Consider the following 27058-nt stretch of genomic DNA (forward strand, 5'->3'; position numbering starts at 1 on the left):
TACTCTTATTCTAGGTCCGCACAGGATCTTTCCCAAAGCTTTGCAGCTTCTACATGCATTATCTTGACGACTCTTACCCCTTACTTTCCAGAAGTGCTCTCGCCTCTCCCTCTGGCACCAGAGCCCTTCCAAGTGTTTTATCCCTGATCTAAAATGCTCACGACCATCACCTCCAGCCCACTTAACTCCTACTTATCAGATCAAGCGTCACTCCCCCAGGGATTTGTTCCTTGGTCCTCCAATCTAGATCAAGTTCCTTCTTATTTGCTCTCATTGACTCCTGTTTCTTTTCATTCTTTCCTTTTTTAAATACACTTCCACTTGCTGTTAAAACAAAAACCAAAACCTCTTGGGGCTTTTACACTGTAAATACTGTTTAAGTGCTCTGAATGGAAACTAAACTGAATTGGAAAACACTTTAAATAATTCCATGTAGGGTAGTGGTGGTGGTTTTTAAGCATTAACAAAACAGGATAGGAAATAGTTCCCAAAGGAAGGAATGATTGTGGCAAAAATAAACGTTAGGATCACTTCTAGTTTTAACTCCATTTATTCTCATTGTACGTTCAAAGATGATGACAGTCATCATCCATACGAAGATACAGATGTCGGGAAGAAAGTCAATCTTCCACTTCCTGCTGCTTCAGCACTGCAGCCACTGCTGATAGAGCCTGTTGCTTTTGGGGTTTTGCCTGACGGTAATTTAAAATTTTTGTTCAGTGGGACTGCTGCTTCCACAACAGTCCTGATGCTGCAGTTCCTGCTCCTCGGCTCAAGTTTACACTTCCCGATTCAATGCGGTATTTCAGTGCATCATGGCGCTTCTGCTGAAATCTTTCCAATTAAAATTTATTGTACCTCTATTATCCATCAGACGCATTGGGCTAACCCTTCCCAACTCACTCCAAGAAATATCACAAATTGCATTCAAAATCAAATTTTTATGTGAAGTACAGTACCTGCTCCTACCTAGTTATTAATGGTAGTTTTTCATATTGCACTCTAGAGTTTTCTGGACTACACTTCTTGTGCACTCCCAACCCAAAGCCCAGGGCAGTGAGAGGAGCTTTGAAAACCTCAAGGATTCAGGGCTCGAGCAGGTCACCAGCATAATACTGCCTCGCTAAGTGAGAAAAATAATCATTGCGACCATTTATTATGAACTATGTCCCAGGTGCCAGACTAATGCTTTATCTTCACCGTTGTTTTTTTTTTTTTTTAAAGATTGGCACCTGAGCTAACAACTATTGCCGATCTTCTTTTTTTTTCTGCTTTTTCTCCCCAAATCCCCCCAGTACATAGTTGTATATTTTAGTTGTGGATCCTTCTAGTTGTGGCATGTGAGACACAGCCTGAGCATGGCCTGACGAGCGGTGCCATAGCCCAGTATCTGAACCCGTGAAACACTGGGCTGCCAAAGCAGAGCTCGCAAACTTAACCACTTGGCCACGGGGCCGGCCCCTTCACTGCTTTATTTAAATCTCACAACAAATGGCATTATTTTGCAGAAATTATCCCCACTTTATAGATGAGTAAACTGAGACTAAGTCACATGTCTAAGTTTACAAAGCTAGTAGGTGGCACACCTGGAATAGTCAAGCCTGACTACAATGACTCCAAAGCCAAAACTATTTACCACATTGTAATGCTTCCCTCAGGGCAGAGGTCACCAGTGGGCCCCTGCCTGGCCCAAGGTGATTAAGTTTCCCTGCAAAGCAGTCCTAAATATTTGAAAGGTAAATTGTAAACTCAAATAGGGACTGAATCTAGGACAAGATGCAAAAAGTAAACGGAGTGGGAAGCTCGTCATTCTAGAGGCATTCTATCTCTAGAGAGCTGTCCTCTCCTACGCCCATCTTTAATAAATTTCCAAAAAACAACATCTTTTCCACTGTATCGGCTTTTGGGCACACATTTTATTGCACTTAATTTTTTAGATATCCATTTCCCAAATTAGGCATGTTCATTCACCTTTTTAATCCTCAGGTCCTACCACATAGCAGGCATCAACAAATATGTGATCTTCAAAGCATGGCCATTCATGCATCCATAATCCTTTTTATAGTATGAAGGAGGTTGATAGTCAGGCCCCATATGTATATTTTGAGGAATATAATTCCCAATAAGCTCTTTTTCTTACAAGTGAGAAACAGCTCCTGTTCATTTTCAAAATCAAGTTGACATTTAGGTGAGTGTGTCAGGTGGTTTGGTCATAACTGCTTTGCCTTTGTTTTCATTTTTAACGAGGATGAAATGATCTTTAAAAGACAAATACCAAACCATATTCGCCTGCACACCACTCACTGCTTTGTCCCTTCATTTTCTGTCTTTATGAAAGCAAAGGATTTATTCTAGTTCTCACCATTCGTAAGAGCCCTGGTCCACTGAACAATTTTTGATCCTATATGGGCTTTTTACTTCAGTTTTTGTCATCTATAAAAGCTGTGTGTCGAGACTGAAGGTCATCCACTATCTTCTCTTCTATCTCTATGCCTTTTTCTAGTTCTTCTTCTGATAGCAATAACTTGGTTTCTGAGTCTTTGGTTATAATAACCACAAGGGACCGTAGGGACTCAAGGATATTAGCCACCACCACTTGATGTCGATAAATTTCCAAAGCATTCCGTGCACGATCAATTACGATGGAGGGGTCAGTCTCCAACTTAAAGGAAATTATAAATGCTTTGGGAGCCCAGTCTTTAACCAAAGGAGAAAGCATTTTTGGCACCATCTTCATTGTTATCTGTATTGGAAAAAGAAAAGCTTAATAAGCAAACAACGGTCACTACCTACCAGGTCAATCTCATGGGAAACTAAAGAAGCAGGGACTCAGATTTTTGGCTAAGTCAATTTAAGTGGGATTTCTCTTTCTCAAACTCTTCAAAGCACATGAAATGCTTAGCTTAAAAGCCTTGGCTCTATAGGGTTCATGAGGATGACTAATTTCAAGGCTTCATCCATACTCCGGGGCAAACCACATCTAATGACTCAGCCCTGGCCTGCCACCCTCATCACCATTAACAGAGCTCTAAACAACAGCGTTACATTTTCTCAAACATTCCCCTTTATTTTTTCAACCAAACTCTCAAATAAACAAATGCAAATAATCTATTCATGCAAATGTTACTTTGGCAAAAGCTCAAATAAAGTTGGGTTTATAAACAAAGTTTTTAAGCCTCTCAGCCTAAAATATTTCTTACACTAACAGAATGGCTATTTGATTTCATTTAAAAATTGTCACTTGTAATACATCTTAGCACTGAGGAAACAGATCTGATTTTCTTTATTTTCACTTGATCAAAACTCCTTTATACCACTCTCGATCTCTTCTAAAGGGAATGTTGAGTTGTTTTGTGTACTTTCAAGACAGAACTAAAAAATACGGGATAAACTTAAAGCTCCCAGAATTTCAAAAGTGTGAAATCACTAAGCTAATCATCAGGGTTTCCCCTCAAAAAGTTGGCAAGTGTAATAGGGATCATATACCCAACCCCACTTTACTTTTCTCCTTAGCATTTAGCACTACCTAACATAGTATGCATTTGACTTACTTATCATCTCCTCTGCAGAGTATAAGCAACATAAGGACACAGCATGTGTCTTTTCACTGTCTTATCTCCAGGTCCTACAGTATGTCTGGCATAGAGCATGCACTTGATAAACATTTGTTGAAGAAATGAACAAACGCACTATCCTACAAAGTCAGCAAGTGCTCCACAGGTAGAGTTTCTCCTATTTAAATTCTACTTGTATCACCAATAAATGACTAAGAATTCCCTAAGGTTCCAAGAAGCCAGATCATCTCAACATCTCAACCACATCGCTACCCTACCCATACGTCTTCCTTAAACTACAGCAATAACTTCCATCCAGTCTATCCCCGACCACCCTCTCTCTCAAATTCACCTTTCATACGATGCTAGAATGTTCTCCTCAAATAAAACCTTAATCTCATTCTCCTATTTATGTTTCCCCCGGCTTCACAGGACAAAGCCCAAGCTCCTTAAGAAAGAACACAAAGTCTTGTATGAAGTGAGTGTTTCTTCAGTCTGCCCTCCACCTCCACCTCTCCCTGTTCTCCAGCTTTACCAAACTTCGGTTCACAGCATACTGCCCACTTCCAAACTCCAATTATGTTCCCTATCCGGAAAGACCTTCCCTGCTTTGTCTAGTATACCCTCTGCTCATCTTTTAAAACCCAGTTCAAGTCATCTCCTCCAGAAAGCCTTCCTTGACTTCCCCAAGATTCACTCACCCCACGTTCTGACTTCACTTTGTACGTACCTCTACTAGAGCATTTATCACTCTGTATTGTAATTATGTCTGTATCCAGCTCCCTCACTAGATTGTGAGGTCCTTGAGGGAGGGCGGTGTCTTATTCATCTCTGTATCCCTAGTGCCTAGCACATACGGAATGCAGAAAGGCCATCTCCAGATCAAGAGGGAATTAACCCAAGATTGGTTATAGGGGATCAGATCTCTGGAAGAGAAGCGCCCATCACCTGCAGTGGGCCCCCAGATGACTGGATCTTGTGTTGAGGCATTTCAGAGACAGGCACATAGAAATCTGACACGGCCGCAGCCAGGTAAAACATCGCAGAAGAGCCTGCAAAGATAAGCACAGGGTGTAATAAACCGGAAGGGGGTATAGGATCAGTTCATTTTCAATTCAGGCTCGCCAGCTGTGAGACCCGGGGTAAGGAGTGGGTAGGGGGACAAGTGTCGGGGAGAAAGGCTCTGCCTCGGGGCAACCGGTGGACTCCCAGGGCACGCACCTAGCGGATTGAGGGCCTGGGCCGCAGCCTGCAGCAGATGCAAATAGTCCGCCAAAGTGGTGAACTCTACGGCCAGGAAGGTGCCGGCAGCCGCAGCCTCCTGGTAGCTCCGCAGAGCCGCAGCGAAGCCCGGGAGTGCATTCTCCTCGGCCTCCAGACTCAGCAAGCCCGAAGGGCCTGGGTCGGAGGGCCGCAGAGCCGACAGCCAGGTCTGGGGCGGGAAGCGGTGGGCAAAGGGGAAGGCGGAGCGCGCGCGGTACAGGAACAGAACGCCGTAACCCGCGGCCAGGAAGGCCTCGGCCGAGGCTGCACCGCGCCGCCCGCTGCTGAAGTTGTCCAGGAAGCGCACTGGCCGGGCTTCCAGTGGCACCTTGGTGCCTCCAGAAGTGACCAACACCACCCGTCGGCCCTGCTCGCCCAACCTGGCGGCGAAGCGAGCCATAACCTCGGCCCAGCGCGCGGCACCGGCTGGCTGGGGGAACTCGGCGACCAGATCCACTTCCGCCATCAGTCTCTGGCGCCCCCGCGCCTGCGCAGGCTCCAGGGCGGCCGGCACCACGCCCCTTGCCCCCATACCTGGGCCACGCGCAGCCGCAGTAACGAGGGGGAGGTTCGCTACCCTGCGCTGGACGTCACTGTAGGTTTCTCCACGTCTGGAAATGCGTGCTGATTCTGCCGTACATCCCAGAAATATTGACGCCGAGCTGACGGGGCTTCTTGGCTGCGCAAGCCTCTGGAAGGGTCACGTGCCGTCGTGTTAGTTCCCTAGCCTGGGTAAAGAACAGGCCATGTTTGATCCTTACCGGCCACCATATAGGCCTTCTTGGACTTGGATTCCAAGGGAGTTAGGCTGGGGGCCATTTAACGTTTGAGATTTGTGTGGGAGTCGTTTTTCGGTTTTTTTTTAACCCCACAAACACACCCCAGGGGTCAGTAGAGTCACGCCCCTCCCTCTTGCCCTTGAAATGTTGGGAACGAGGCTGCCCCGTCGTGGTCACGTGACGCCGGCGTCCCGCGTAGCCTGGCCTGGCAACCGTCCTGGAGACGGACGCCGCCGGCTGCAGCATGAACGTGATCTACCCGCTGGCGGTGCCCAAGGGGCGCCGGCTCTGCTGTGAGGTGTGCGACGCCCCGGCCGAACGGGTGTGCACGGCCTGCACGGTCACTTACTACTGGTAGGCCCTGAAAGGTGGCACCTGGGCGCTCAGGTCCCTCGCTCTCTCCCCATCACAGATGTGGGCCTGGCTGCCTTGCGTGAGCCGGAAAGGCCCCACCAGGGAACCCTCCAGGCGGCTCCCACACGGGTCCCTGGGACTTCTGTGTACTCATCTGCCTCCTCTCCCGCTCACTCGCTTGTCACCAGACTTTGTTGAGGGCCTACTGTGTGCTGTGCACTGTTCTACTGGGGGGAGTTCCTGGGGAAAACTCGGTAGACCCTCTCCCTCAAAGATCTAACATCTGCGGAAGACGGCTAAGTAAACTAACAAACACAAAACAAGGAAATTTCAGAGAGTGATAAATGCCATAAAGACGAAGGAAATGTGATGGGAGTCTGGGCAGACAGCCTTTCAGGGTAGACTGTTGATCTGAAGATAAGGTAGGAGCAGGCTCCTGGAAATGCTGGGGGAAGAGTGGCACAGTGAAGCTCTGAGGGAGGAAGGACTGACGCGTTTGAGCAGTAGAAGGAAGGCTGGTTTGTCCGGTGCACAGCCACGGTGGTGAGCGTGTGGGCGGTGTAGTACAACAGAAGATCGATTTTCTTTTATTCAGCATAACAATCTAAGACCTTTGCTTCAGATTAGACTATTTTGGGCCTGAGATAAAACAGCTAGGTTCCTGGTGTTCAGAAACCTACCAACTTGTTTAAAAAAGAAAGTCATTATGATACACCCTATGTGGCAAGTACTGACACTCAGGCTGTGCCATTCCCTGGGACCTCTAAGGACGGAAGGATGGTGACGGGGACAGGATCTGGAAAGGTTTCTCTGAAGAAGTCGCATTTGAGCTGAGTCTTGAAAGGTCAGTAGGAACTTGCTAGGTGAAGGAACAATAAAGAAGGAAGGGTAGGTCACTCCTGGGGTCCAGGATATCTTAGGTAAGGGATGAAAGAACACTTTGTTCAGAGCTGGGTAGAGATTAGAGAAGATGATAGTGGAGGGAGCAGTCATTGGTTTTCAAACTGCAGTCTGGGACTCATTAGCAGGTGGTGAATAAATCACAACCAGCATTTTAGGAAAAAAAATAGAAGAGAAAGTATCAGAGTAATCCTAGTTGAATTGTTTCTTAAAACTTTTTGTTTTGGTGTTTTATGTGCATATGTATGTTTGTACTGGTAAAACGTATTTCTTACTATGGGTTGAGTCAAAAAGAGTTTGCAAGGGGCCATCTGGTGGCACAGCGGTTAAGTTCACACATTCCGCTTTGGTGGCCCAGGGTTCGCTGGTTTTGATCCCGGGTGCAGACATGGCGTCACTCATCAAGTGATGCTGTGGCAGGCGGCCCACGTATAAAGTAGAGGAAGATGGGCATGGATGTTAGCTCAGGGCCAGTCTTCCTCAGCAAAAAGAGGAGGATTGGCAGCAGATGTTAGCTCAGGGCTGATCTTCCTCAAAAAAAAAAAAAAAAGAGTTTGCAAAATCATTGTGATAGGTGGTAGTAGGAGTTTAAACAAGAAGATAAAGTTTAGGGCCAAATGATGATGTGAGATCAAGGAGTTTGAAATTGATCCTGTGGGAGGCCATGATGGTTTTGACATGTTCTCATCTGCATTAAGGAAAGATGCCAGGCAGTGGTGTGCAAGATAGATTGGAGGGTAGGCACTGAAAGTTGCATAACTGATTGAGAAGTTGTTGCAGGGGTCCCAGTGGAGAGTGGACATACCTCTCTCAGACTGGGTTAGGTGTCCCTCCTCAGTGCTGTCACTGCACTGTTTATGTCTCCTATCCTAACGTTTATGACCCAGATTGAAATCAGTTGTTTAATGGTCTGTGTTCCTCCCTAGTCTGTTTGCCCCATGAGAGCAGGGATGTGTTTTCATTGCTGTGTCTTCATTGTGTATAGAATACAATTCAGAATTTGTAACAGAAACTGCAAAGCCCTGGTTACCTCTCTACCCTCATTTCCCACCACGCTCACCCCCTCTTTTCCATGATGTAGTTTCAGAGGCTTTCTTTCGGTTCTAATTTGCTAAGTCTTTCCCTCCCTGGTTTCTTTGCCCAGCCTGTACCCTCTGCTGGGGACCTCCCCTTCACCCATGACTCTTCCCAGCTCCCTCTCATCCTTCAGTTCCCAGAAATGTTATTTCTTCCAAGAGGTCTTTCTGGAAATCCCAATCTAAATACTCCTCTCTCATTTTTCTCTCTCACATTTTTCTTCACTTTTCCTATACTTTTATATTCTTATGTTTATTTGTTAAATATCTGTGTCTTTTACTAGGCTTAGTGCCCGCACATACCAGACACTCAATGATCATTTGCTGAATAAATGAACTTCTGAATAGATAATAAACCTATTAACTGGCCAAGGAACAGAGGGAGGAGGTGATGGGTGACAGATTGGATTGAGGACACAGAGTTTGAGGGGCCTTCAAGTCACTTAGGAGAGATGGCCAGTAAGCAACTTTAAGTACAGACCTGGCACTTGGGAGAGATTCGACCCCTTTGCCTGGTATGAGCATCCACCTCTTCCCCTGTCCCCTTCGTCCCTCTGCTTCTTCCCTGTCCCCTTCATCCCTCCACGTCTTCCCTGTCCCCTTCATCCCTCTGCTTCTTCCCCTGTCCCCTTCATCCCTCCACGTCTTCCCCTGTCCCCTTCATCCCTCCAACCAGAAGTACCTCCTTCTTCCCCTCAACTCACTTTGCAGTTACGCTGTGCTCTCAGATGACTCTTATTTCTCTTCTCCATTTTAGTTGTTGGTGAGCGTGTTATCTCAATTTTGTTATGCTCCATTAGTGCAGGGTGTCATGTTGAGTATGTGTAGAAGGACTGTCACATGTATGCTGTCCTTTGATCTGTATCAGACCCATCTATGTATACCCTGAGGTCACCAGCAAAGTGTCTTGAAATAGTCGAAACTAAATATTTGATGAACGCATGAATAAATTATCATTTCCTATGTTCTTGTCCTCCATTATTTTCTTTCTCTTCTTTCACTGCCTTTAATTTTCTTTAAGGTCTTCACCTCTTTGTTTCTCCCTCTTTTCTCCAGATTTCTATATCCTTTGTGTTCTGGAGATTTCAATATTTTTCCATAAAATAAAACTGAGGTAGTTGTTCTATATCTCAAATATGGGGCCTTTAGTACCTCTCCCTCACAGGGTTTTTGTGATTGAATGTAAAGAATCTAGCACCATGTCTGGGACCAAGTTGGCACTCAATAAATATTCTTTTTCCTCATCCCAAATTTAAAGAGCAGGAAGGACAATCAACTTGAATTTGTGAAAGTTTATTTTTTTGGGAAATGATTTTTTTCCTGATTATAAATGTGATTTATGCTCACTGCAGAAAACTTGAAAATATAAAAAATAAAGAAGAAAAATCATCTGTAATCTCATAACCCAGAGGTCAATAACTTGATATTTTGGTGAATTTCCTTACATTCTTTTTCTATAAATACATTTATTTTATACACTCTGTATAATCATGTGCATGTCATTCTATGTTGAATTGTGAGAATGTTCCCAGGGAATAGAACATTTTTAAGAAAAGGAAATTTTATTAAAGTACACACTGAAACATTACTGACAGGTGAAAGAGGCTTCAGTACTATAGGCTAGCAAATTATGGTATATAGATAAGAGTATTTTGCAATAATTTTTCTGTTTATTTAACATATGGGGCACAGATTACTGGCCGGGAAAAGAAAACAGTGAAATAGTGTTCAATAGTCGGAGACAGTAGGATCTGTGGTGAACTGGAGAATGAATGCCCTGCCTAAAGACATTCAAATTTAGTTTAAGAAACATGATAATGGCCAAACAGAACATGTCTGGCTCACAAGCTACTTGATTGTGAGCCCTGGTTGAGAACATATTTTTAAAGTCTTTTTTTTGGTGAGGGAGATTGGCCTTGAGCTAACATCTGTGTCAATCTTCCTCTATTTTTTTCTTTTTTTTTTGAGGAAGATTAGCCCTGAGCTAACTACTGCCAGTCCTCCTCTTTTTTTTGCTGAGGAAGCCTGGCCTGAGCTAACATCTGTGCCCATCTTCCTCTACTTTATATGTGGGACCCCTACCACAGCATGGTGTGCCAAGTAGTGCCATGTCCGCACCCAGGATCCGAACCGGTGAACCCCAGGCCGCCAAGAAGTGGAACGTGCACACTTAACCTCTGCGCCACCGGGCCAGGCCCAAAGATTTTATTTTTTTCCTTTTTCTCCCTAAAGCTCCTTGGTACATAGTTGTGTATTTTCAGTTGTGGGTCCTTCTAGTTGTGGCATGTGGGACGCCCTCTCAGCATGGCCTGATGAGCGGTGCCAGGTCCACACCCAGGATCTGAACCAGCGAAACCCTGGGCCACCAAAGCAGAGCGCGCGAACTTAACCACTCGACCATGGGGCCGGCCCCTTAATCTTCCTCTATTTTTTATGCGGGATGCCACCACAGCATGGCTTGATGAGTGGTGCCATGTCCGCGCCAAGGATCCGAACCCACAAACCCTAGGCCACCAAAGCAGAGCATGCAAACTTAACCACTGTGCCACTGGGCCAACCCCATTCAACTCCTTCTTTATGCGTAGCCCTGTGTTGGGTGTTAGGGGTGAGACAGATGAAGAATGAGAGAGCTCATGAATATATAAATAATGCTCACTTTATTTAGAAAGGAAGATATGTCAAAGGCTCTCAGTGGAACAAAAGTTCAGGCAGTTAAGTTAATATTTCCATTGCTCGCACCATTATTCAACAAGCCCCTACTTAATAAATACCCTGTGGAACTCAACTGTTTCTATATCCTGGCTGTTAAGTGCTTTTATTGATTCGTTTACAACAATTTTGTATCGAAAAAACCTTTTTAAAATGCTTTGTGTAATTTCTGTAATAGCAGTCACAGTTTATGAAGAAAACACTTTATTGCATTTCTGTTGTCCCAGAAAGAAGGAAGGAAGGAGAAAGAGTGCTCGAACACAGCTGTGTATTGTGTATGACTGCTTTTGTGCTACAATAGAGTTGAGTAGTTGCAACAGACAGCATACAGCTCTCAAAGCTTAAAATATTTACTATCTGGGCCTTTACAGGAAAACTTTGTTGACCCCTGCTCTAGGTTATTGTTACCTATTTTGGAATATGTATAAATGGAATGAAACAGTTAACTTCCTCACATTAAATAAAAATATGTAATAGGCAATAAAAATGCAAAAACCCAAGATTGTGTGCATCCAACAACAGAGTCTTAGAATACATGAAACAATAACTGTCAGAATTGAAAGGAGAAATAATTCAATAATAATAGTTGGACACTTTAATATCCCATTTTCAATAACGAATAGAACAACTAGAGAGAACAACAGTAGGAAATATAAGACTTGAACAACACTATAAACCGACTAGACCTAACAGATGTCTATAGAACACCACCCAATAACAGCAGAATATACATTCTTCTTAAGTACATATGGAACATTTTCCAGAATAGACCATATGTTAGACTATAAAACAAGTCTCAATAAATTTATAAGGACTGAAATCATACAAAGTATTTTCTCCAACCACAATGGAACAAAATTAGTAATCAATAGCAAGGAAATTTGGGAAATTTATGAATGTATGGAAATAACACACTCAAACAACGAATGGGTTAAAGAAGAAATCACGAGGGAAATTAGAAAATGCTTTGAGATTGTGGAGTAGAGGAAAGTTCCCCCCTTCCCCTTCTGGTTCTTATCACTGATGGAAAAATTAAAATGACATAAGGCAGGTTAACAGGAGAAATTCAAACAAAGTTTAATATGTGCACATAGGGAATTCTCATAAGCAAGAAGAATTCCAGTGACAGTCAGGCAAAATGAAGTATATATGCCATTCTGGACTAAGGGAAAGGAAATAGAGACCTGGGACTTCAAAGGGAAAGAAGGCAATTTACAGGAGGATGAAAAGAGTTCATGCTTGGTAAACAAATGTTTGCTGGGCCATCTAGGCACAAAGGGACAGGAGAGGACTTTGATCAAATGGGCCTTGCTAGGTTCCTCCCTGTCTACCTCACCTAGTTCCTATGATACTAGAGTTATCTATGGTGATAGTTCCTTCCTGGGACAGGCCCTTCTATCTTAAATTCTTTTAGGCACTTTAGGGGAGGGTCAAAGGTTCTTCTTGAGCCTTCTGAGCCTTGATTGTTTTCAGCTTGAAATAATCTGCATCCCAGAGTGCCACATCTTGAGGCAGCCTGCCCTGAACCCTGTCATTTCCCTCTTCTGAAATTTATCTGGAAGTTTCACATATTAAAAGCTGAACTGGTGACTGTGGAGAGAGAAAAGGGGTTAGTAGCCGAATGGTAAGAAATCTGCAAAGGGAGAAAAGAACATAGATTAGAATGAGGATGAACAAACAGAAAAGAACAGATTGGAGCACATTTCCCCACACCCCGTTAAACCAGTTCCCCAATCCTGGGATAGGTCAGTCCAATAAAATGTGTGAGCTTCATTTATCTGCTGGAAAATGTTAATCTTCTCTTTTAATGATATAAATTGCATACTACTTGCCCTAATTGATTCACCTAAAAGCAACATTTCTCACTGGTGATTGCACAAGCTTCTCCTTGCTGGGCAGTCAGTGTGTTCAGAGCACGTCGATTGTGGAGCACCACAGAGGCTGGACTGTTAACCTCTGACTGGAGTGTTTTCAAAGTTTGTACAGTGGTATTGAACTCTTGTTCCATTACCATGGAGAGATTTAAGATCGCCTTTCCAATTCATAATCTCCAAAGCTGGGGAAAAGAACCTGGAGTTGTGATACACAAGCAGCTTCTCTATGATATCTCCACTGGCACATTTATGTGGCACAAACTTAGGACAAAGGAACCCAAGTTTGTAAGTTGGCTGACATTTAGGGTGGAGTATTTGGTGACAGAAGGAGCTAGGAGAAGAGTCAGAGTGATGTTTTTCTTTTGGATACCATACCCTGTGGTCATCCATCTTCCATATTGGTCCACCAGGTGTTCATATCAGAAGAAACAAAGAATAGCTAAGGTTCTTTTGCACTATCTAGATGTTGACATAACCAACAGTCAGATTGATTAGTTAGCATGGCCAGGGTTTAGTAAACTGGCATAAGGGGATGTTTGGTCTGCACTCAACCCGTTGAAAAAGAGAGGGCTAGTAAGAGTAAGACAGACTGAAAAAGAACCCATAGTGGAAACTTAGAGAGGAGAAGTAGGGTGGATAGAGACCAACTCTTTCCAGTCAGCTTTCTAAGAAATGATTTTAAAAATATTCGTTAGTAATAAAAGGTTGTTTTTTTAAGTGTGTGCATCGGGAGTTGTAAAAGTGGAGGGGATGGGGAGAATAGGTGAAAGCAGTTTCTTGGTCTGTGATCTTGGGAAAAGCTGTCTACTTCATGATGCCAGCTGCTTCTGGGGCCTGGGAATTGGCCCTGGGGATCCTTAGTTTTAGGTCATCTGTGGGAACTGTCTCCCAGCTGTCTTGAGAGCGATGTGCTGGGTCTATTTGGCATGGCTTGCATGGATCCAGGAAGATTTTTCTTTTATTCTGATGGCAGTGTAGGTGATTAGTAGTACTTCATAAGCTCCTTCCCAGGAAGGTGATGGCACATGTTTTCCTCAAAGACCTTGATGTACATTTGGTCTTCTGGTGGCAAGGGATGGCAAGCCTTCGCAGTCGGTGGGAGCCACACCTCTTTTACCTGTTGACAATGTGCTTCAAGTATACTAGTTAATTCTTGTGTATAGCTAGTCACAGCATCGAATTTTTCACTTAAGTTCCTACAGTATTCACTTAAGCCAGGAATGAAAGGTTTAGAGATGCTGGTAGGCATCGGGTGTCCAAAACTATTTCAAAAGGAGTTAATCCATGATCTTTATAAGGGCTCAGGGCAAAGCTTCTGGCCATTTAAGTCCAGTTTGAGAATGATATGGGATATGAAATTTTCATGAGTGCCCCAGAGTTTCTGCAAGCAAGCGGTTTATGTCTGCTGTAAAATGAGTTCCTTGGTCTGATTCAATCCATAAAGGAATGCCTAAATGAGAAATAATTTCAGTTATTCATTTCTTTACCAGTGTTGTGGCATCAGCACGTCTAGATGGACAGCATTCTGTCCATCCACTAAACATGCAGACAATAACCAAACAGTGACAGTAGCCTAAGGCTGGGGGCAAATCTATAAGATTGATTTGGAGTGCGGCAAAGGGCAGTGTGGGCCTAGGAGGACGTCCTGGGGTATGTTGATTTCTCTCAGAAATTTGGTGAGATCTGCAAGTAGTGCACTGGAAAATAACTTGGTCAGAAATTTTGTGGATGCCAGGGCAAAAGCAATTGTCTGTCAATTCCTTAACTATCCCCACTGTACACATATGTCCCATTTGATGGGAGATAAGTGCAAGCCAAAAAGCCAAAAGCAAAGGAGGTACAGGAATTCCATTTGGCCCAATGTCCAATCCATGTGATCATTATTTGTCACCCTTTTTTGTCCAATTGTTATTTTCAGATTGTGGGGCATTTGTCTGATAGTTAATATTATCAGCCGGGCATTAAGGCAGGTTTAAAAGTTCAGCGGAAAAAGGTTAGGGGGGTCTGTTTTGAGCTACATGTTTAGCAGCTCTGTCAGTCTTATCATTTCCTAAAGACAGAGCATCTGTCTCCTTAGTATGGGCTGAACAATGAACAATGGCAATTTTAGAAGGAAGATGAAAAGCTTGCAATAGGGCAGGGAGTCTATGCCCATTAACAATAGGAGTTCCTGTAGAAGTCAAGAATCCATGGATTTTCAAATTGTGCCAACAGCATGCAGACTCCAAAAGCAAATCTGGAGTCTGTGTAGATAGTGGCAGTTTTCCCTTTTGCTAAGGTGCAAGGTCTAGTAAAAGCTATGAGTTCAGCAGCTTGGGCTGATTTTACAGTGGCTAAAGAGCCTTGAGAGTTTCATGAGGGGAAACTATGGCATAACCAGTTTTTATGTTTCCCCGTAAATTTCATTTACAGGAGCCATCACAAAATAGAAGTAAGTCTGAGTTATCTAAAGGGATGTCTGAGAGATCCTCTCATGGCTTTGAGACCAATTCTATAGTTGTAAGGCAGTCATGTCGAGTAGAGTAAGGCTGTCCATCATCAGGGAGGGTTAATCAAGTAGCTGGATTTAAAGTGTTACAATGGTGTTTGCGATGAAAGGATTGGTCAGAGAGCCTGCTCATAGGTGGTCTGTCGCTGTGTAGAGAGGTGCTGCGTCCTATGAACTTGTAAAACAGCAGACACGGCATGGGGAACATAGAGATGAATGGGGGAGCCTAATGTAAGAGTACTGGCTTTGTCAAACAAGGTGGCAGCTGCAGCCACGCACACAAGCATGGGGGCATACCTAATGCCACAGGGTCTAGTTGGCATGAGAAATATGCTATAGGACATATCTGAGAGGCAATAGACTGTCCTAGATTGCCTGTAGCAATCCCATTATTTTCCTGGCAGTATAGATGAAAAGATTTGTGAAAATTAAGTAAGCCAAGAGCCGGAGCTGTGGACAAAGCAAATTTTAATGCTTCACAGGAGGTTAATGCCTGTGAAGGCCAGGAAATAGGCTCTGGAATGATATCTGGGAGAAGGGCATATAGAGGTTTAGCAAGGGCTGCAAAGTTAGGAATCCATTGGTGGCAGTAACTAGCTGCCCTTAGAAATTTATGTAGCTGTTTTGTCATTTGGGAGAGAGGGATGAACAAAATTGACTCAAGGCTTTTGAGGGTAGCTTTTGGATGCCTTGAGATATCTCATGCCCTAAGTAGGTACCAGTCATTCGTACCCTCTGAAGTTTAGATCTGGAGGCTTTATGGCCTCATGCAGCTTGTGTCTTCAGGAGAATGAGGGCGTCTCTAAGAGCTCCCTGTTTAGTTTGGTTACAGAATGCAAGGTCACCAACATTCTGAACAAGTGTGGAGCCTTGGGTAAAGGCTACAGAATCCAAGTCTGCTTTAAGGACTTGGGAAAATGTTGAGGGGGACTGAAGGAGATCCCTGAGGTAGGTGTGACCATGTTAATTGCCTCCCCGTAAATGTAATGTAAAAATAAATTGTGAGTCAGGGTGCAATGGGATTGGAAAGAAAACTGAGCAGAGATCAACTACTGTAAACCAGGCTGCATCAGCAGGAACTGAGGTCAGGATGACAGCTGGATTAGGGATCACAGGATGCTGAGGAATTACACAAGAGTTTCTGACTCTCAGATCTTGTACAAATCTATAGATCTGGTTCCCAACTGAGTCAAATTTGCCTTCTTCATTGGCAAGACTGGAGTATTAAAAGCTGAGGAAGTAAAAACTAGTACACTCTGTTGCAAAAGGAAGTCTTACAGATTAAGTTCTTTGTACTGCGTCCCTGAAGCAGGTATTGGGCTACTGATGGAAACGGTGTATTCTTTTTCCAAGTAATGTGCATGGGTTCTGCACTCGGTAACAATCCTACTTTATTTGCATGTGTAGCCCAAAGACTAATTGAAACATCTTTTAAAGACTCATCCTCTTCAGATGAATTTAAATCAGGATCACTTTCTAGCAGGAAAATAGGAGATTTGGGGTTTGGTCTGAGGGCAGGGAGATAAAAACACCTTTCTCATTACAATTTATAGTGACAGTAAATTTACAGAAAAAAAATCTCTGCCAAAAAAGTTTGCTAGTAGAACAGTCAGACACTAGAAAGGCATGATGGGTGTTAAGGCGTAAAGATATTGGGGTGGGCTGAGTTATGGGCAATGAAATAGGCTCCCCAGAGACTCTAGCAGCTTGAATAGAATCAGAGGTGACAAAGAAATCCTCTGAATGGATAGTAGCAAGAGTTGCACGAGTTTCAATTAAGAAATTCAGTTCCCCATCCTCTATTTTAAGTTTAATGGTAGGCTCTGAGGTGCCACTGAGGATTGGCCGACCCCATCATTTGAGGGGGAAATGCCCCTCAGGAGGAGAAAAATGAACCTTCTGGGGGTGCTGGGGCCTCGGCGGATACTTCTTAAATGTTCCCTTCTCTTAAGTGTGGGACAATTTTTTTCCAAGGCCCCAGTTTCTTGCAATACCTGCACTTGTCTGGAGGCAAATAGGGAGCCTCTGAGCAGGCTTTAATTTACTCTCAGAGTCACATTTTTCTCCTCTGAAGATTCGAGCTGCAAAGAGAGAATGGTTGCTTTTAATTTTTTTTTTTTTCTGCTGCTTTCCTGCAGACTTTTTTCAAAGAATTGTGTAGCAGCTTCCATTATCACACTTAACAGTTGCCCAGGCCAACCAAACACACTATTTTGAATTTGTTTTCTAATATCAGGAGAAAATTTCCTCGTAAAGCAGGAATTGGGAGAGCCCTGTGCTCTGGGGCTTCTGGGTTTAGTGCAGCGTGGCTTTGAAAAGTTTGCATAGAACGCTCAGCAAAGGCCTTTAGATGTTCCCCTCCTTTCTGAGTGCACAATTCAATTCTTGACCAATTAACTTTAGGAGGAAATGCCTCTAAAATCATTCCTATTAAACCTTGAACATCGCCTCTAGCAGAGCCATTTCCTAGCCATTTACAGGAGGGCCTTGGAGAGGGGCTGGCGGTCTGTTTCCCCTAGGAGAGGGATCTTCTCCAGGGGGACGTCTGGCCTGTTTGATAACTACTGTATAATCGTGGGCTAGAAGAACATCCCTTAGCAGCCAGTCAAGGTCTCTGTGAGTGGGGTTGTGAATTGCTGCTAATCTTTCTAACTCCTCTCTAAATTTTGTAGGATCTTCTGACAATGGAGGCAGGAGGGTTTTATAATTTAATAAATTGGCTGGTGTCCCGCGGACGTGAATTCTGTGAGCAGAGGTCCAGGATACATCCACAATGGACACTGCATAGGAATGCCTGAAGCTGGCAGAGCCTGATTACAGAGCCCTGGGAAGTAGGAGGACTCATAAGGGACAGCAAAGTGAGCCTTCTGGCCCTTCCTGGCTGCTTCTGCTAAATTCACTTCTTGGCTTTCAGCATTTACGCAAGTGACTCGTAAGACCCTAGCTTGGAGGTCAGGCCTGAGTGCCTCCTGTAAGTCTTCTAAGAGGGAAGTTAAAATAGGCAGCTGGAGGTTTTTCTGGAGAAGCTGGAGTTTAAGGATCTAAGGGAACTGGCTGAGAAGCTGGCTGAGGAGCTGAGCATTGAGAGGGAGCAGGTTTAAACCAGGGACCTAGAGATCCGAAAGACCTTCGGGGGTCAGGGAGTAGGGGATATGGGAGAGTGTAAGAGGGAGGAGAAGGGGAATTTTTGTTAGATTTGTTTTTCATCTTTGTTCTAAGTCTGACTTCTGTTCTTTCATTTTATTAAGGAATTCCCTGAGGCTAACTGTTATACTTATTTTGGGTTTTCTTTTCAATTTGATGCTCTCATAAATACCAATAAGGCAGCTGCTTGTGATGAGTGCTCTCTAAAATATTTTTAAAATATAGAAGTTTTTCCAATTTAAAAGATCCATTGTCTGGCCATTGATCAAAAGGATCTTCATTTGTATATTTATCCCAATAGCAACTCAATACAATAAGCCTTATGGGAAGACCCAGAGGTAACTTTCCAGGCTTAGAATAAATCTTTACCATGGATGCTAGAGGCATCCCTGGACTGGGCACAGATGGTTAGCCCCCATGACCCAAAAAGTTCACTCCCAAAAATAGTCAGAGAAAGTAAAGACCTTCGTTGCACAGGTAGTAAGGGTGGTATAGTGAAAATGGTGTCTCCAGTCTCCCAGGAGAGCATGGGAGGCCTCCAGTCACAGACCGACTAATCAGTGACACTGGGCAGGTGCTACTGGAATGGTATTTTTCTAGCACTAACGAGCAATGAAGGTTGAGACAAAAAGGCCTCTTATGGACTGGGACCCCTTATGATAAACTCTTCTGAGAGCTGGCACAGCCAGACAAAGAGTGTGCTGATGGTGATTTTGCATCTTGGAACCCCAGTCTATTCAACTAGCCACCAAGGTGCACTCTGGCAGAGACCAGATAATATTCTCACCGGCCAAAAAGCCAAGCTCTCAGGACAGAACAAGAAGGAAGGAAAAACCTCATCTGTTTTTTCTTGTATGCATATTAACAGCTTTAGCTAAGCCTTGAGTCTCTTGGGGCCAAACTAACACCTAGGAGGGATGTGCCACGTGTGTGTTTTACAGAGTACTTCATTGCACCAAAACTTTCTTGAGGTTGTGGGTGACCTACTGTTGATCTAACCCATTCCATGACCCATTTATCCTATCATGGGAGCCTTCCTGTGGTGGTGAGCACCCTCATGGGTCTTCAGCGCTCCACCCTTGCCCGCCAACTTTGTGGCTTTGGCTCCCAAGATGTCCCTGAGCAATAGCTTTTACCTCATGTGCATATTAGCCCACAGCAAAGTTTATCTAAATAGACATCAATCTGGTGAGACCCTCAAATTCACCAGTCTGCAGGGTTGCCTCAGACAACAGGCTTACAGGGCTTAGGCTTATGTCCTACCCTATGGTATTTCCTTCTTATGACAAATCACATGAAAGACAGAGACAAAGAAAAAAAACAATGACCATCTCTGGGAGGAAAAGGATCAATAAAGCTGAGAGTATTGCACCGAATACCAGAGTTGCTGAAAGCCTAAGAAACTAGTTTCACAAATATTTTCTCTTGCTGATCTAAATTTAGAATGAGAGAGAAAAAAATTCTCATTGCTTGCTTTCACCAGACCCTGCAGATAAGAGATTCTGGGAAGCTGACATGGTAAGAAATATTACCTCTTGTGTCTTGTCAGATGACCCAGGATCTCTTCATCTGCACTAGTCCTAGGGAGAAAGCAGTTCTTCCAGCCAGACAAGGCAGTTTTTTCAGCCAGAGAAGATCTTGCCAACCAGTGAGTATCCTGCCAACCAAGCCAAAAATGCGGTAGTTCAACTTCTGGTTCTTATAGCTGATTGAATAATTAAAATGACATAAAGCAGGTTAACAGGAGAAAATCAAGCAAAGTTTAATACATGCACATGGGGAATTCTCATAAGCAAGAAAAATTCCAGGGACAGTCAGGCAAAATGAGGTATATATGCCATTCTGGACTAAGGGAAAGGAAATAGAGACCTGGGACTTCAAAGGGAAAAAAGGCAATTTACAGGGAGATGAAAAGAGTTCATGTTTGGTAAACAAATGTTTGCTGGGCCATCTAGAAACAATGGGACCCGAGAGGACTTTGATCAAATGGGCCTTGCTAAGTTCCTCCCTGTCTACCTCACCTAGTTCCTATGATACTAGAGTTATCTATGGTGATAGTTCCTTCCTGGGACAGGCCCTTCTATCTTAAGTTCTTGTAGGCAGTTTGGGGGAAGTTCAAAGGTTCTTCTTGAGCCTTCTGAGCCTAGGTTGTTTGCAACTCAAAATAATCCACATTATTTCACGGAAGCCTGTCCTGAACCTCATCAAGATGAAATGAGAACAAAAACACAACATACTAAAACTTATGGGATGCAGTGAAAGCAGTACTTAGAGGGAAATTTATAGCTGCAAACACGTACATTAAAAAAGAAGGAAGATCTCAAATCAATAACCCAGCCTTCCACTTTAAGAAACTAGAGAAAAAAGAGCAGACTCAACCCAAAGCTGGCAGAAGGAGGGAAATATTAAAAGTTAGAGCAGAGATAAATGAAATACATAACAAGAAAACAAGAGAATCAACAAAGCCAAAAGTTAGTTCTTTAAAAAGGTCAATAAAATTGACAAACCTTTAGCTAGACTGACCAAGAAAAGAAGACTCAAATTATTAAAATCAGAAATGAAATCGGGGACATTGCTACCAACTTTGCAGAAATAAAAGAGAATACTATGTTCAATTGTATGCCAACAAATTACAGAACATGGATGAAATATATTCCTAATAAGAAACAAACTACCAAAACTGATTGAAGAAGAAATAGAATATCTAAGTAGATCTATAACCCAAGAGATTTTGCTAGTAATAAAAAAAATTTCCACAAAGAAAAGCTCTGGACCAGATGACTTCACTGGTGAATTCTATCAAATATTTAAAGAAGAATTAACACCAATTTTTCACAAACTCTTTCAAAGAAGAAAAAAATAGAGGAAGGAATAGCTCTCCACTCATTTTATGAGGTCAATATTATCCTGATACCAAAACCAGACAAACACATCACAAGAAAAGAAAACTACAGACCAATATCCTTTATGAATATAGATGCAAAAATCCTCAACAAAATACTGGCAAGCCAAATCCAGCAGCACATAAAAAGGATTATACAACATGACCAGGTAGGATTTTTCCCAGGAATTCAAGGTTGGTTCAACATACAATCAATCAATATAAGACTTACTAGAATATTACCCTTAATATATAGAATCCTTAATAATAGAATATTAATAGAATAAAATACAAAAACCAGATGATCATCTCAATAAATGTAGAAAAAGCATTTTGACAAAAATCCAACACCTTTTATGATAAAAACACTTACCAAACTGGGAATAGAAAGTACCATCCATAACTTGGTAAAGGGTATCTATGAAAAACCCATAGAGAAACACAGAGTTAACACTGTACTTAATAGTCAAAGACTAAAAGCTTTCCCTCCTGAAATCAGGAATAAGACAAGAATGTCACTTTCACCACTTCTATTCAACATTTTACTAGAGGTTCTAGTTGGGTCAATTAGGCAAGACAATGCAATAAAAGGCATCCAGCTTGGAAAATAAGGAGTAAAAGTACCTCTATTTGCAGATGATATGATCTTATATAGAGAAACCCCTAAAGAACCCACAAAAAAAACCTATTAGAGCCAGCAAATGAATTCAGCAAGGTTACAGGATACAAGATCAATCTGCAGAAATCAGTTGTGTTTCTACATGCTAGTGATGAACAACCTGAAGATTAAATTAAGAAAGCCATTCTATTTTCAATAACACCAAAAAAGGAATAAATTTAACCAAAAAAGTATAATACTTATACACTGAAAAATGCAAAATGTTCTTGAAAGAAATTAAAAAGAAGACCTAAATAAAAGGAAAGATGTTTCATATTCATAGATTAGAAGACTTGGTATTGTTAAGATAGTAACATTCCCCAAATTGATCTGCAGATTCAATGCAATCCCCATCAGAATTTCAGTTGTCATTTTTGCATAAATGGACACACTGACCCTAAAGTTCATATGAAAATGCAAGGGACCCAGGATAGCTAAAACAATCTTGAAAAAGAACAAAGTTGGAGGACTCACACTTCTCAGTTTCAAAATTTACTACAAAGGTACAGTAATGAAGACAGTGTGGTACTGGCATAAGGACAGACATGTAGATCAATGGAGCAGAATTGAGAGTCCAGAAATAAACACATTGCATCTATGGTCAATTGATTTTTAACAAGAGTGCCAATTGGAGAAGGAATGTTTCCTTCCAAATGGTGCTGGGAGACTTGGATATCCACATGCAAAAGAATAAATTTGGGTCCATACCTTACACCATAAACAAAAAGACCTAAATATAGCTGCTAAAAACATAAAACTTTAGAAGGAAACAGTTATGAATCTTTGTGATCTTGGATTAGGCAACTGTTCTTAGATGTGACACCAAAAGCACAAGGAACCAAAGGAAAAAACTTGGACACCATCAAAATTAAAAACTTTTGTGCATCAGAGAACAATATCAAGAGAGTGAAAAGACAACCCACAGAATGGGAGAAAATATTTGCAAATCATATATCTGAAAAGGAACTAGTTTCCAGTTCTTTACAAACTCTTTTTTTTTTAAAGATTTTATTTTTTTCCTTTTTCTCCCCAAAGCTCCCCAGTACATAGTTGTATATTCTTCATTGTGGGTCCTTCTAGCTGTGGCATGTGGGACGCTGCCTCAGCGTGGTTTAATGAGCAGTGCCATGTCTGTGCCCAGGATTCGAACCAACAAAACACTGGGCCACCTGCAGCGGAGCGTGTGAACTTAACCACTCAGCCACAGGGCCAGCCCCTACAAACTCTTAAAACTCAACAGGAAAAAGATAAAAGACCCAGTTAAAAAATGGGCAAGGGATTTGAATAAACATTTCCCCAAAGAAGATATACAAATGGCCAATAAGCACATGAAGTGCTTCTCAACATTATTGGCTATTAAGGAAATATAAAGTAAAATCACAATGCAATACCATTTCACACACACTACAATGGCTATAATAAAAACGACAGAAAAATAACAGGTGTTGGCAAGGATGTGGAAAAAATGAAACCCTCATACACTCCTGGTGGGATTGTAAAAAGGTACAGCCTCTGTGGAAGATAGTTTGGCAGTCCTCAAAAAGTTAAACATAGAGTTATTATATGACTAAGCAATTCTATTCTTAGGTAGATACCCCAAATAAATGAAAATGTGTCCACACACAGAGTTGTACACAAATGTTCATAGCAGTATTATTCGTAATAGGCACAAAGTGGAAATAACCCAAATGTCCACCAACTGATGAATGAATAAACAAATTGTGTTATAGTCTTACAGTGGAATATTATTCAGTTGTAAAAATGGATAAAATATTGATACATGGTACCACATGGATGAACCTTGAAAAAATCATCCTAAGTGAAAGAAGCCAGACGTGAAAGACCACATATCGTCTGTTTCCATTTGTGTGCAATGTCCAGAATAGACACATACATAGAGAAAGTAGATTAGTGGTTTCTGGGCACCAATGGGTGGAGGGAAGCATGAGAGTAACTGCTAGAGTGGATGGAGTTTTTTTTGAGTGATGAAAATGTCCCGGAATTAGGTTGGGTGATGGTTACATAACCTAGAGAACATACTAAAAAAACACTGAATTGTACACTTAAAATGGTGAGTTTTATGGCATGTGAATATATATCAATTTTAAAACGTAGAAAAAAACATACTTGGAGGAAGGGTCAGAACTGGGTAATAGATATGGGAGTCATTCACAGAGGCAATTATTTAAGGAATGGGAGTGGATTCTCTGTAGGAGTGCTGTCCAATAGAATTTTCTGCAGTGATGCAAATGTTCTATATCTGTGCTGTCCAATTAAGTGCTTAAAAGCACTAAATATGCATGTAAAATAGCCAGAAGAGCAGTACACCCAACTGTCACAGTACCTCCCTCTGGAGAGCTATAAAAACAACTGGCTTTGGAGTACAGGCTTAGAGTAACTACTTGGGCTCTGCGCGCCTATGCTTGTTTATCTTTGAAACAGTAATAATAGATTTTGTTTTGTTTTCAAAAAGTTAGGTAGGTACATGCAAAACCCCCTGCTGTACCCCTGGGACTGGGGGGCATTCACAGTGTGTTCTGTGTGAATGGCCCCGTGGAGCACAGAAGACAATGCAAGTGGTGCTCTCCAGAGCCATGCAACATGGTGGAACCGAGTACAGGGAAGCGTCTCCTAGGGCCTCATCAAATGTAAACTCCTTTCCCTTCCCCAAGAAAAAAGACCCTCAAATCGGTCAGCTGCAGTCTTCAGATATTTGAAAATGGTCTTAGAACCACGCAGAGCTAAAGTTGTCTTCGTTGCTACTAATTAAGCAGAAAAGCAGAATAGCCACAGCAGCACACCTGTGCCTGCAGACACAGCAGCCTCCCACCCACCCCGTCCCCAACTAATTTTTACACCATCAAATGACCACGTGAAAGAAAAGAGATTCGTGTCAGGAATGGCTTGGGGTTCCCTGCCTGGTTTGTCCTGGGCTTACTCTTCTAATTTCTAGGGCCCAGTAGTAGGGCCAGCAGAATCTTAGATCAGGCCAGAGGTGAAGATAACGAAGCCCATGTCTTTATTGTCAGTGGTGTGGTTCATCAAAGAGCTGACTGGGGCAGCATCCACGAGAAGATCTGCCAGCTCCTGATTCCGCTGCGCACCTCCATGCCCTTCTACAACTCGGAGGAAGAACGGAAGCACGGGCTGCAGCAGCTGCAGCAGCGGCAGGTACGTCCTGCAGGACTGCCACGGGCTTGACTTGTGGGTGCAGCGGAACGCCCAGGAAAGAGGGTGTGCTGGGGGAGATCACTAAACGGTAACCGCTCTGGGGGCACGACTGTTGTTTTATGTCGTTATGTCCTCGATACCGTTCCGTCAGTTTTCTCCACATATTTCCTGAATACCTGGTGTATTCGTTTCCTGGGGCCACCGTAACAAAATAGCACAGGCCAGGGGGCTTAAACAACAGAAATTTGTTTTCTCACAGTTCTGGAGGCTGGAAGTCCAAGATCAATGATAGGTGTCAGCAGGGTTGGTTTCCTCTGCGCACACGCATCCCTGGTGTCTGTGTGTCCAAATTCCTCTTCTTATAAGGACACCAGTCCCACTGGATAGGGCCCACCCTATGGCCTCATTTTACCTTAATCACCTCTGTCAAGGCCCTGTCTCCAAAGGCAGTCACATTTGAAGTACTGGGGTTAGAGCTTCAACATAGGAAATTCATGGGGGCACGAAATTTACCCATAACATCCACATATGCCAAGAACTGTGATAAGAGCTTAGGCACATAGTAGGAGGTCAAAAAATGATGTATGGATATACTAATGAAAAGGTAAAGGAGATTAGGAAAACTATTATCACAGCATTGATAGCATATAAATTCTTGTTCAAAAAAATAACGTTTTCAAAGCCGTAAGTCTCAAAACACCAGATTCATCAGTTTTAGTCTTGTGACACTTTGAGAGTGGCCTGAGAACAATGCAGAGTTAAAGTTGTTTCCGATATTAGCTAAGCAGGATAATTCCAGAGGGAAAAATAAGATGTTCTCTCAAAATTAACTCAAATAGAAAGGTGGAAAGTTTTGGATTGTCCTGAGACGTGACAGCTTTGCTAAACTAAATTTTTATTATAAATGTAAGAATAACATGCGTTTAATAATTTTATATTGAGCGCTCATTTATGCCAAGCACTGAGCTAAGCTGAGAAGACCCTTGTTCCTGGACCTTGAGGAACTCACAGTCCAGCTTTGCCTTTTTATATCACCTATTTGGGGTCTCACGTCCACCTTAATATAGGCAGGCTCACTGTGTACCCTGAATCAATTCGTCAGATGTTGGCCATATCTCCAAATGTACCTCTATATCTGGCATTGCCTTTTACCATTAGACCGTCCGGATGATCTAGTTTTTTCTTCCACAGAAGCATTTGATTGAGTTCTGCTACACCGTAGCCCAGAAATATCTCTTTGAAGGAAAACATGAAGATGCTGTCCCAGCAGCTTTGCATTCTCTTCGCTTCCGCATGAATGTGCATGGCCTGAGTTCAGTGGAGCTTGTGCCTGCTTACCTGCTGTTGGCCGAGGCGAGCCTTGGTAAGTGAAACCAACTCAAGACCCCCCGAGCCCTTAAGAAGTGCTATATTGGGTCATATCAGTGGCCAAACAGTCCAGCCTTGGCAGTGGCACCAGGACACCTTTTGTGGAAGAGCAGAGTTGCTGTAAAGTTTGGCACAAGGTGGGGAAGGAGATGTCCCGGACTTTTGGCTACAACTGACAGAAATCCACTCAAGCTGATCTAAGCAAAAGGAGGAAATTTATTAGGACACTGGAGTGTCCGGGGGAATTGAGGCTTCATGAGGTACTAGAATGAGAATGCTATAACAAACTAAGGCTGCTGCTCTCAGTTTCTCTCCCGTGCCTTGTCTCTTGTCTCTGTTTCTCTCTCCACATCGGCTTTATCTTCCGTCTCTGCAGACCAAATTTTTCTACCGTATGCTTACTGCAGAAGACAGCTACCCCTAGATGTCAGATGTAGCTGAATTTACATTGAATTTACAAGTCCTGCAGGTTCAAGGTGGGTAAAGGAAACTAATTAGCATTTGATTTCCAATTTTAAATTCCTAGAAGAAAGAATTGTGTTGAGTCAGCTTGAGAGTGGTACCTACCTTTATCTACCTTTGTGTCAAGGTCACACAGTTCAAACAGGAATATAGCAACTTGCTCCTGTAGATGGGAGAGGCAGTTCTGAGAGTAAGAGCACAGACTTGGCAGACAGCCTACGTGGTGTTTGCTATAAGAGGAGAATTAGCATTTTTGAGGGGAATTAACATTTTTGAGCATCTACAGTGTTTTAGGTACTGTCCTACCACTTTATGCATCTTAATAGCCACTATTTTTTTAAAAACCAACTTTTTAAGCAGTTAAGCTCTTGGAAATA

General features: G+C 42.8%; 2 protein-coding genes across 22 annotated transcripts in view; one reads left to right on the top strand and one right to left on the bottom strand.

The window, feature by feature from the left end:
* Nucleotides 1-1896: 1896 nt before the first annotated feature.
* Nucleotides 1897-5798, bottom strand: PPCS (phosphopantothenoylcysteine synthetase). Of its 4 annotated transcripts, XM_001916298.6 has the most exons (4): nt 5698-5798; nt 4776-5545; nt 4503-4606; nt 1897-2743 (listed from the first exon to the last, which is right to left on the bottom strand). In XM_001916298.6, the coding sequence occupies exons 2-4, from the start codon at nt 5347-5349 to the stop codon at nt 2420-2422; spliced, it is 1002 nt and encodes a 333-aa protein (XP_001916333.4). In that variant the 5' UTR covers nt 5350-5545; nt 5698-5798; the 3' UTR covers nt 1897-2419. The 4 variants fall into 4 exon arrangements, with proteins under 4 accessions (XP_001916333.4, XP_070116331.1, XP_023487977.1 ...); XM_070260230.1 differs by having other exon boundaries at nt 5352-5727; XM_023632209.2 differs by lacking the exon at nt 5698-5798 and having other exon boundaries at nt 5198-5337.
* Nucleotides 5720-27058, top strand: part of ZMYND12 (zinc finger MYND-type containing 12) — a 35289-nt gene continuing 13950 nt past the window's right edge. Inside the window, exons 1-4 of one of the 18 annotated variants that reach the window (XM_023632177.2) lie at nt 5758-5950; nt 19691-19789; nt 24710-24851; nt 26043-26214. In XM_023632177.2, the coding sequence (XP_023487945.1) occupies nt 24789-24851; nt 26043-26214 (235 nt within the window). In that variant the 5' untranslated portion in view covers nt 5758-5950; nt 19691-19789; nt 24710-24788. Of the gene's footprint in view, nt 5951-6483; nt 6795-15834; nt 15946-19690; nt 19790-24709; nt 24852-26042; nt 26215-27058 lie in introns of those variants that run through there. The other 17 variants (XM_070260219.1, XM_070260225.1, XM_023632180.2 and 14 more) reach the window with 17 other exon arrangements.

This window comes from Equus caballus, chromosome 2 (assembly GCF_041296265.1).
Source record: "Equus caballus isolate H_3958 breed thoroughbred chromosome 2, TB-T2T, whole genome shotgun sequence".
In the NCBI taxonomy this organism is placed as follows: Eukaryota; Metazoa; Chordata; class Mammalia; order Perissodactyla; family Equidae; genus Equus; species Equus caballus.